The 11,445-nt window shown below is 40.8% G+C and overlaps 3 protein-coding genes across 4 annotated transcripts; 1 reads left to right on the top strand and 2 right to left on the bottom strand.

The window, feature by feature from the left end:
* Nucleotides 1–34: 34 nt before the first annotated feature.
* Nucleotides 35–5,825, bottom strand: zgc:55943 (uncharacterized protein LOC406337 homolog). Its single transcript, XM_046408824.1, has 6 exons — nt 5,415–5,825; nt 4,393–4,534; nt 3,150–3,229; nt 2,630–2,700; nt 2,437–2,500; nt 35–1,157 (listed from the first exon to the last, which is right to left on the bottom strand). The coding sequence occupies exons 2-6, from the start codon at nt 4,481–4,483 to the stop codon at nt 1,119–1,121; spliced, it is 345 nt and encodes a 114-aa protein (XP_046264780.1). The 5' UTR covers nt 4,484–4,534; nt 5,415–5,825; the 3' UTR covers nt 35–1,118.
* A 74-nt stretch (nt 5,826–5,899) lies between these two features.
* sec22ba (SEC22 homolog B, vesicle trafficking protein a) lies at nt 5,900–8,249 on the top strand. The gene is made up of 5 exons (XM_046408818.1): nt 5,900–6,041; nt 6,426–6,535; nt 6,731–6,891; nt 6,999–7,145; nt 7,303–8,249. The coding sequence occupies exons 1-5, from the start codon at nt 5,967–5,969 to the stop codon at nt 7,455–7,457; spliced, it is 648 nt and encodes a 215-aa protein (XP_046264774.1). The 5' UTR covers nt 5,900–5,966; the 3' UTR covers nt 7,458–8,249.
* Nucleotides 7,723–10,955, bottom strand: imp3 (IMP U3 small nucleolar ribonucleoprotein 3). 2 transcript variants are annotated; one of them, XM_046408820.1, is made up of 7 exons: nt 10,822–10,955; nt 10,116–10,223; nt 9,325–9,399; nt 9,151–9,230; nt 8,871–8,922; nt 8,642–8,714; nt 7,723–8,447 (listed from the first exon to the last, which is right to left on the bottom strand). In XM_046408820.1, exons 1-7 carry the CDS (start codon nt 10,938–10,940, stop codon nt 8,421–8,423), a joined length of 534 nt encoding a protein of 177 aa, XP_046264776.1. In that variant the 5' UTR covers nt 10,941–10,955; the 3' UTR covers nt 7,723–8,420. The 2 variants fall into 2 exon arrangements, with proteins under 2 accessions (XP_046264776.1, XP_046264775.1); XM_046408819.1 differs by having other exon boundaries at nt 10,648–10,910.
* Between the last annotated feature and the right edge of the window lie 490 nt (nt 10,956–11,445).

Genomic DNA, 11,445 nt, shown 5'->3' with positions numbered 1-11,445 from the left:
CCCAAGTGGAGTACTTTTGTTTGCTCCAGTGCATTATGATGATGCAAGTTTGTATTGTATGGGGTAGCACATTTGTTAATGTAGTAATTAAGGTATAGTTTAAGTAATACCCCAACTAAATGATGTGTCTTGACTGTTATTGTCAAAAGGATTCGTTTTGTTGGCTGCACTCGTCCGCTGTGTGGATAAGTTACCGAAAACGCTTTATTTTTCTAGAAAAACAAAACAATAAGTCAACATAGAAACTGAACACAACAACATAACACTGGTGAGCAAAACATAATCTTAAAAGTGATTTTGCAGTGTCCACCTCGTAGGGTTAACATGGAACAGATACAGATGCAGGGGACATCAGTAACCCTGCTGTGTGAGTGCATGAGTGTCTTTTTAATGGTGCAACAGTGTCTCAATGAGACGACGGACTTGACTACATGAGACAAGGAGTACAACACTTCAGCCCTGAGCCTTATTCAACATAAATACTTCACACCGTAGCAGAAACAGACATGGACAGACAAACGCACTGTACTGACCAACGTCCTAATAAAAAGAGCTTCATACTGTGTCATGGAATGCAGGAACTTTCCAAACCTTTGACTTTTCAGGGACGCATTCAAGGAAGAAATTCAAAATGATGTACAGAGACATTATTTTCACTTTGAGTCAGTGTCCAGAGGAGAAGCACTGGCTGCTTCTGCTGTTTGAAATTTGCGTTCGCAACAGTCCGATGGTTTCAAATGTCTCAGTGACAGCCATGTGTACTGGCCTTCCAGGAATTGTCCAAGAAGAGAAAGGAGAGCAAGTCAAAATCCCAAGAGCTCAGTCATTCTGTAATGGCTTTGTTAAGTGAGGAAACCTAAATGTTCTCTCACTTTGGAGAACTTTGAGAACATATCAATACTGAGCCGTCTTTGATTATGGTGGTCATTTCCCTCTTGGTTGAACAGGAAATAATGTTGTGAGCAGGAGGGCAAAAAGGTGCTTGATTCAAGTCAATAATCCATTTTTCCCAGTCGTGTACATACAAGGGACAGTCCCCCCAAAATCCCCCCCACCCTCCTGACATGATAGCACATGGTGAGGTCCATCTGGAACACTGCAGTGTCCAGGCCACAGTGCTATGTCAAATCCTCCTCCTCTGAACAGTAGTCCCGACCCTGCAAGCAAAACAGAACGATGTTCATGTAAATTACATTTTACACAGTATTAATGTCATTAAGCCACTGGTACACTATATCATGGTATGGAAAATGTATGCAAAATCACATGTAAATACACGATAAAGTTAGCCCAACGTCAGACCTTTAACCTTCATTTAAGTCATTTTGTTACAGTAACAAAAATGATGGTATCATCACATTACTGTAACTTGGCCCTGAATGCCAGTCGACTCCCTAGACCTCCTTTCTGCACTCGCCACATTACTCGGATGCTGAATAATCATACAGGGACAAATTCAGTGTATAAGAAGCCAGTTACTCACCACTACCAGCCTCAAAGAATAAACTAGCTGCAACACACACTGGATTTTAAGTCACTTACGCCTAACATGCATACAAAACATATTCGCTAGAAGCTTTTGAAAAACATGGTGAGAGGAGGTAGGAAACTGCAGGCAGAAACAAAAGCAGTAAGGATAAGGCTTCCAGTATAATTTATATTTAACACATCCCAGTAAAAGAACCAGCATTGTATCAGTCTGTTTCTCAGTACTCTGTGACTTTCAGACCCCGTCTGAGGTGCTCAGCCAGTTTGTTCCTTAGTAACAAATCAAAAATATTCATTAAAACAAAAGACTGAATAATGTCCCTGAACATCTGCCCACTGTAGTATTTACTACATGTTACTAGAACAGGAGTAAATATTGACATTGCTGGGGACTAGTTTCAGCTGCGGATAAATACACATTTGGTGCTCCGGTGAGTCTTACTCAAAATAAACCACAGTGCCTTGTCCTCCGTGTCATGAGAGGTCATGTCTTATGGACAACAATGGAGCTTTACATCACACAGGAATAAACTTTAGACTTAAGACTTTAGACACACTCATTGTTAGAACCAGTTCATTGTTGGTTTTGGTCTTTTCATGCCATTTGTTGACAGTGAGAAAAGTACAGAAAAATGCTAACCTGATAAACAGGATAGGACTTCACTGCCTATTATGACGTGAAACAATAAAAACCACTCCTCTCTTTGACCAGATGTGGTCCCACGGCAGCACAGTCAGTGAAGCATGTTTGTAACAATACTACTTTAAATACACGCACTAGTGGGACGCAGTGGACGTGACAGATTGAGACTATTTTGAGTTATCATTATGTCATCTGCTGTGTCCTCACTTGCTACAGATTTGTTGCAGTGATAGGATTAACATCCATTAATTTAGCAGGAGCTTTTTCTAATAACAGAAAAACAGCGATGGCTTGTCATTCCTTACTTTCTCAATTTTCTCATCCAACATCCTGAAAAATTCTTGTTGACTCTCTGAGGAGTGGATGCTCCTGCGAGGACAAAAGACAGAGCAGGTCAGAGCCTTGCGGTGTAGCTCGGCACACGATGAGTTCAGATGATGGCTGAACAAAACACTCTGCATATTAATATTAATAAACAGCATCATCAGTGGCACTTACAGAATCTTTCCATTTCCGTTTGACCCTGTTTCATCCATGTGCTGACCTTTACCAAGGAGAGCACTTTTCTCCTGCAGGACATCCAAGCAAACATAAAATCAGCTGTTGTCTCAGTCAGCAGAAAGAAAAGCACACAATCAACTAAGAAGTCCTACGGTTGTCTTATATTATTTGGAATTGTGATATTTTAAACATTGCTGCTTATATTGATGAATTAAAAACCAGCTATTAAAAATATTTGTCGCAAAGTACTTCTCATATCAACAGTGTGCTACTTATATAAACTCCATTATCGTCCAGCATTGTTGCATTAAAATGATTCAGTTTGTGCTCATTGATATGCAGATGTAAGCAGCACGACGCTGCATGCAAATGTGTCTGAGTAAGTTGATGTCATGACACAACTTGATTAGAAACTGACCATTTTTACAAACAGATAAACAAAGGCCATCGTAGTGCACAATAAATGTTTCACGACAGACGTAAAATACAACACAAAAAGTGGAGCAGAGTCACGCACTGTGCTGTCCTGGCCGTCCACTCCTCCCTCCTCTCCACTCATGTACTTGACTTTCTCCACTCCTTTCATCTTGTACTCATCTGTGACAGAGCGGGAGACAGAGAGGCAGAGAGGAGCGCATCTCCTCTTATTAATATAGCACAGCAGACGCCGGCGGCTGGCACGCAGACGACGACCCACTCATCGCCGCTCTGATCAGCACAATCCTCCCGGGTTAATAGTTCTCACAGTTCAGTACTTGGCAAAGTAATTATGTGCTTGAATTCTCACGCTTCAGACTAAATCCTCTCTTAACAATGGTTGGCAAGCGGCAAACACATGAGCTGTTTGCCTGATTCTCCCCTTTTCTCTGCCTCTCCATCTTTTCTCTCACACATGTACAGCCCATCTCCTCTATCTCACTCCCACACATTTTTATTTATTTTTTAAAAAAAGGACGGTCTAGCGGACACATGGACTTAAAACCCATCAGATTAATGCTGCAGAGTTACTGCTGTTTCTGTTGAACATTCATCTGTAGCAGCTTTAAGAAAATGATTATATTATACCTATATTAAAAGACTGGCCTACATTTGTGCATATTTTGTAATGCATATGTTGTAACAGATATGATGGTAGCACCGTGTACCGGCATTGATTGTTCCTGTGCACCTGCAATTAACAAAGCACTAATTAAGGGTTCCATTAGGATCTGGCAGCTTCACACAGTTCACACGTGTTTAAAGGTCTATCACAGCACTTTTAATCACTGCTAACCATCTTCAAAACTCTTAACTGAGGCCACATTTACACAGTGTATTATTATCATTATTAGTATTATTTTTTAAAGCAAACAAGAAGATGTCACACTGGGCTCTGAAAAATCATTTGTTTCATATAGTTTTCTAACATTTTGCAGACCAGTCGCCATACTGTTGCATGCACTGGTAGAGAAATTGTTTGTTGCGGCCCTATAACACTCTCATTAAGCATCAGGTGTTTACAAGGCCCGTCCCGGCACTCAAAACTCTTAACATTAAGGTATCATCTCCACTGTGGGTGATTATTTTATTTTAAACACCCATAGTGATATATGGGTGTGTGATATATGGGTTACACACATATGTAACCTCATCTTTAAAAGCCAAATATTGTACACCCTCACATCAGCAGTGAATCGCACTTACGAATGGAGGGCAAATACCTCATGTTTCAGGATGAACAGACATACATGAGTAATGTGAAGAAAAGTAAGCAGACTGACCAGAGAGGACGTCCCCGTTGCTGTAGGATTTATTCTGGCCCTCCTCACCGTTGGGCACGGCAGACACCTGCTTGGCAGAGGTGCAGCCCATCTCCTCCTGCTCAGCCGCTCTCCTCCTCACTCCTGAGCATTGCAGGCACACCTGGGGGCAGGTATGAGGAGTGACAATGCATGGCTCGATATGTGCAGATCAGGAGATCGCAAACTATCCTCTCTGAGGAAATGAAGTAAACTAATCTTCATTTAGGCAGGAATCCCCTGGACTCCAGCTCGGTGGATCACTCTTTCGTAATAAATTAGTTATGAAGCGCCCCACCCTAGAATTAAAACATATTATTGAAAGGACGATAAAGCATGGTGGGGGGGGGTTGGCCGGGTTGTAAGTCACGCACACGCCGGTCTGGGAAACCACCAATCAGAACGTGCGCACGGCGGTGCCAGCTGCACCGCAACAATAAGGCCTTTCAAGCTGTTACGGATGCCACTGTGCCAAGCCGCCGGGTCGTTTCTATTAGTGAATAGGGTTTTCTGTGGCGCCCAGAGGATTATTCTGTGGCTGTGCACAAGTGCTCCCATCTCCACCGTAATATCTTCACGCAGCACCCGGACCACTATCGCTAACATAACGGTGTACTGGGCCATATGTCTTGGTAGTTGAGATTAATGGAAGATAGACAGTGATTGATCCCCATATGTTGTGGTTGATACACAAACGCACTGACCGCACAGCTGCACGGTCAGCTGCTCGTTGCATCACTGGACAGTTTCATAGAATATCATGCAATTAAAATAACAAGAGAGGCGAAAAGGAAATGCATTCGCTTTAAAGCTGCGAAAATCCAAATAGCACATCATCGGAGAGAGGAGATAATGGTGAGGGTTCCTTAAAGATATAATAACAAAAGAAGACGGGAAAGAGCAGCCATTCCACGGCCAACAGGAAACACCGAGACGATATCGCATATATGGAACCAGATAAACAATAGATGGCAAAATAAACGCACAGCAATGGGGAAAATTACCTTTCTGATTTGTCCATGCTTACGGTGTCCTTCCTCTGGTTTCAGTTCAGAGAGACTTCACTCCAGACGGAGGACCCAGACAGACCGCATCTGTACCTCTGCTCAATACAAGCATCCGCAGTCGAGATGCAGTCAGTCCGTCTGCCAGCTGTCTGGTCAGACTGCTGGAGCTCATGGCCTGATAGTCTGTTACAGTGATAAAATAGCGCCTACAGACTAGAAAATAAACAAGCGAGTAAAAAAAACCGCTAATGCGAATTTTGAAAATAGATTCGTTTCCTCGGATATTGTTGTTACTTTAAGGGCAATACACAAAAAACACTTGATCATCCCACACGATTTTACAAATGTTCTATCTACGCGATGGAAATCCGATTACGAAGTTACATTTGATCAGTTGCCACTCGGGTCCAATTCAGCGGCGCACAAAGAACTTCCGCCTAGCGCGTTCCCTCTTCAACATCAGAGTTGACAGCAATAACAAAGTTTGTTAAGTTTCCTGTGTCAGACAGAAGCGACAAGTGACACCGCCGATTGTAGACTCCTGTCAGTATGATTTCACTAACAATGATCGCTCGTGTGGCGGACGGACTGCCGCTCGCTGCGTCCATACAGGAGGATGAACAGGTATGAATGAAAGCTAGCTTCCTCATTTGAAGACAACCACACGCACCAAACTCCATTCAAAAACTGTCACATTTAATCACTGCTAGTGCATCAGCAGCTCAGCAGTTTGTTTAAACAAATGTGCGTTGTTATTGTTGTCCGTCGTCGAATGTAAATTAACTTACGGAAACTATCTGTGAGAATAAAAGAAAAAACATGTTTTGCTTTTCAATGAAAATAACGTTAGCTCCGCCTGCCAATAAACACGATTTTTACAATAAATTAGAATACGTATTTATTTCAGTTCAGAAACCATTAAACGAATGTTTTTTTGTCGACATATTATTTAAACAACTTTACGTAGGGCAGTTCAAACTACAACCTGTTCTTGCTTCTTTTTGTCAGTCAGGTAGAGGCCTCCAGCAGTACCAGAGTCAAGCGAAGCAGCTGTGCCGTAAACTGAATGCTCAGAGTCCGGACCGCTGTACCCTGGAGGCCGGGGACATGAACTTTCAGTAAGCAACCACAAGCACCAAGTACTATTGCTCACATAGAGTGCATTCACAGTGTAGAAAATCAGCCTAAAACACGACCCACTTTTCTTCTGTAATATTGTAGAGGCGTAGTTTGGTTTGATGACACATTAACAGGCATCAAAGTCAATATAGCAAACCTCTGAGCTTGACTGAACTGCTGCTTCTTGTTTCCAGCTATATAATAGCACAGGGTGTGTGCTACCTGTTCCTCTGCGAGGCTTCATTTCCCAAAAAGATGGCTTTTGCGTACCTTGAAGACCTCCACAATGAATTCTATGATCAGTATGGAAGAAGAGTACCTACAGTGACAAGGCCATACTCTTTCATTGAGTTTGGTAACATTATTTCTAATACTGTAGATCCATGAAATACAGTGTCTTTCACTTTTCACTTCAAAAAGAACAAAATGATCAATTAAGCTTTAATGCATACATTGTTCCAGACACATACATCCAGAAAACAAAGAGGGCATATGTGTACAGCAGGGCCAGCAGGAACTTGGGCAACATTAACACAGAGCTCCAGGATGTCCAGAGGATCATGGTGGCAAATATTGAGGAAGTTCTGCAAAGAGGAGAAGCTCTTTCTGGTAAGTGTCTCTGCACAAAACACATGGGACAAATACCAAGAACACCTGATAATAATGCAAACAGCTACATTTTTTTTTTCTTTGTAAAAATGCTAAGTATCTGTTGTATTTGTCAGAGGTCATTTTCATCTCACCTTAACACCTATTTTTCCCTCAGCTCTAGACACAAAAGCTAGTAATCTGTCTGCCCTGTCGAAGAAGTACCGCAGCGATGCCAAATACCTGAACACCCGCTCCGCGTATGCCAAAGTGGCTGCTGTGGCAGTGTTCTTCATCACACTCATCATTTATGTGCGTTTCTGGTGGATCTGATGGACTCATTAACTTGGAAGATGTTTCTAAGCATTAGAAATTGATCTTGTTACATTTGTTGTACCAGGGTGCTTTAAAAACTGAGCCATAGGTCTGTGATGAGACTGCTCTATGTATAAAAGCAAATGCTTCAGCTCCTGTACCTGTATACTGGAACATTAGGAGAAAGGTGATGACAAATTAACGAACTTAATTATGCGCACTGGTATGGGGTGTTTCTTTCATAGTTTTGGGATCAAGCAGAAACAGGTTTTGTAAAAAGATTGAATTACTCTGACAAAAGAATGTTTATTGTTCACGAAGTTTACACTGTAACAATATCTTACTGAAAATATTAAATATTTATCAAATTGTTTATTCATATTTTACAGCTGTAAACCTTTCTCATGTATATATACACTTATAAACCAGCATTTCCATGGTCACACACTTATTGACCGTGTGAAGCCAGTTGATATTCACACAAATGTTACACACATTATGTAGAGAAAACAATGTGGATCACTCACACCTATTCGACAAAGGAAGCTGCTCTGAACAACCAGTGTGACGGTGGAAACACCGGAGACGCCATGCTTGCTCTTGTGCTACTGGTGGCTGAGCAGGTTCGGAGTAAAGAGTAAAATGGTGATGTTACTGAGATGACTGACCTGACCCTCAGTCTCAGATATTTCACATGGATGATCAACTGTCAACAGTAGATCGCAGTTGCACATTTTGACGACATAAAAACAAAAGTGTTAAGTGAACAATGTAAAGCCAGGAAGTGCGCTTCCTCTGTCCTTTCCCAAGCAAAACTTGTTGAGGTGAGAACATTGACTCCCCTCCCATCCAAGTTTCCAAGTTGACATGAGATTCAAACTGTTGCCTCCTGTGTTGTAGAGATATTTACTCCCCAGTTGACAGGAGCAGATTTCTTGTCCATTCCCTGTCCTACAGGGCCCTGAGTGTTTGACAACTTAGTTAAGCCACCAGATCGAAGTCGTCCCTCTGTAAGAGAAACAGAGTGACCATTTGTAAAACACTAACATTATGATTTATCCCAGAAAAATGATCACTGACGTGTAGCTTTCATGAATCTCATTCAAACGCCACATGGTCAGCTGGTTTAAAGCTAAGCAATCACAGTATTTTTACTTCAGCAACTGTAGGATAAAATATGTGAGCAAATCCTGAAAACTCACCTCCTCATTATAATTCATGACATGTTGCTTGATCTTGGAGGAGTCCACCCAAGTGACAAAATCTTCCATATTTCTGAAGAAGACACAATAATAGTCTCAGCATTTGATTGCTCGAGAGACGTTTGCACATGCATCTACACTATCGAATTATTATATTTCCAAAGAATGGACAGTATATACAAAGTGGTGCAAAATAAATCAGAAGACAATACAAAATATGGACACAGACCTTGTGACTAAAAACGCTGGGTCTGTGATGATGTCTGGGCCAACGCGTACATCTGAGACTGAGTGAAGGACACGACTGTAAAACAATTTCTAGCCTTGGACCCTTCAACTTAGACAAAGCTAAACAGTCTCTCCAAGGAAAATCAAGATGTTAACTTAAGTCTGCCAAAATACAGTGTACTTAAAAAAAGAAAAACAAGATAAGAAACAGGAGAATGCGCTTTACAGGGTAAGGCTTACTGTGGGCATAAACTCATACGTAATGCAGTAATGAAGGATACGTCCCTGTTCAATGAAGGTGATGGCTGTCTTCAAGTTTTGAGCCATACGAAGGTTCAGCATGATGCTGGGCAGTCTCCTCCTGCAGGAGTTACACATGTGATTAAAAACAGACAAGTAGTGATATGATTACAGTCAATGACTCAAGAGTTTAACGTGTCTGTGGGACGATTTACCTGCAGAATGAAGAGGCTGTGACTTTCTCTGTGAGGGACAGGTCTTGCTTGGTGGGAATGAGACCAATACTGTACCTTATGTGAAGAGAAAATAAAATGATTAGTCTGACATTGTCATTTAAAACAAGACTGTCCAAAACGACTAATGAAAGCAAAGATCACTTTATGTTAACTCTGTTTAGCTATGAGCATGATCATGTGAAAGGTTTCAAATGAACTGGAGTGGAGCACTTAATATGACGGCAGATGAGTGAGACCATGAGTCAATTGAGTTATGGAGTAAAAATGACATTCAACAAGGTGAACTGTAAATATAATTGGATAACTACAATAGAATAATAAACTACAAAAGCACTCACAAAATTTCCCAAATATTAAAAGTAAGGTTAAAGCTATGAATATGTACAGGAAATCCTGTCTGTATACTCTTTTATCGGATGAAAAACTATTATGAATATGTGATGGACATTATAAAGTCAAAAGTAATGTAAGACTGACAAATCAGAAAGGACAGAGGAAAGGAAAACTAGTTAACAATTGATATCTGACCAAATTCTGGCATTTAATTAGGTAAGTAAGTTTTTATTTCAAATTTTCATCATCACAAAGCAGCCTCAAGTTATTATGAGCTGCAGTGATGGAATAACAAAAGATATCCCAAAGAGGATAAGCTGGACAAAAACATCATTCTTAATGATTAATCTTGCTTCATGGAACAAGCCACTGGTGTTTAGTGAACGTTATTACAGAAGGCTTTATCCACGCAAACAATATCAAACAGAGAGACTCACAGTTTTTCCAGTAGGCGATGTGAGCTCTGAGCTCTGAAGCCATCTTTCTCGTCCAGGTCTCTGATTTTCTGGGCCAAATCTCTGATGTTACGACTCAGCTTGTTATACCTGAAACACGGGAGACAGAAACACGAACACTCTTACTACGAACAAGGCATTTGATTTTCTATTGCTGTTGTTCACTGGCCAGCTTACAGCTTTAGACAAGTAGAATTTGACACAAACAGGTATCACAATTTGTTTGAGTCGATGCTTTCATCTGACACTAAAATTATAAAATTAAACCAAATTTAGACCCTTTAAAGCAGCCCTATAAGCTCTCAATGTGGTGCAGTATATGTAACGTATAGCTAAGAATGTAGCTTTTGACTTTTAACATATTCAGAAGTAACTTTCACGCGTAACTTTACATGTTGTGATTTTAACTCACATTAAAAACGCTGAGAGTATTTTTCATCGTAACCTGGCCAAAGTATTAGGGTTAAAACACTATCTTGCGGCCAGTGCTAACGACACAGACGGTGATGCTTACTTGGTGTAGTCCTCCCTCTTTTCGATGCGATACCTCCGCAGCACTTTGACTTCATGCACGTTGTTGTCCACCTCCCAGTTAACGAAATCTACTTTCTTCAACAGTTTCTGTTCGTGGTGCTTTAATTTACGAACCATTTTTGCCCCTTTTGCTCACTGAATACAAATTACTCACAAGACAGTCTCCTTCCCTTCCACGATGAAGTTGAAACACAGGAAACACGCGTTTGTGCTTCTTCTTCTTCGGTGATAAATTAAGGTGGAAAGCCAAGTCAAGCTGGGCTGCAGCGCCATCTATCGCGTTTCAATATCTCCTGGCGTTACACCTCTTTGCTGTCACTAAAACCTTAAAACCTTACGCCCGGTGTTTTTTAAATATCCATAACAATTATGTGGGCTGGAAACTTGGGCACACCAATGTATATATTGAAATCGATGTAGGCTAACACTCTGTTAGCTAGCACCATCTTCGCTAGTTTATGAGAGCAGCCAAATTAACACAAAAGTAGCAAAGTTTCGCCTTTTTGTTACTGTTGGAGTTACACAATAAAGCGCGAAATCAAATACATCAGCCTTAAACTGACGGTATTTTTATTTGTGTAGTAATTTTGTATTATTTATATGATTTTAATTTTTAAGTATCTGTTCTTTTTATTTTACTTATTATTATTATCATTATTATCCAGGTGTGTGCAATGCTGTGTGTGTGTTCATGTGAAATATATTAAAATCAATAAAAACATTCAAATAAAAATGGACGGTATTGCCTGAAAAGTCCCGTAACCCTCCTCACAACAAC

The sequence above is a fragment of the Scatophagus argus genome, chromosome 13, assembly GCF_020382885.2.
Source record: "Scatophagus argus isolate fScaArg1 chromosome 13, fScaArg1.pri, whole genome shotgun sequence".
In the NCBI taxonomy this organism is placed as follows: Eukaryota; Metazoa; Chordata; class Actinopteri; family Scatophagidae; genus Scatophagus; species Scatophagus argus.
This window is presented reverse-complemented; position numbering and strand designations above follow the sequence as displayed.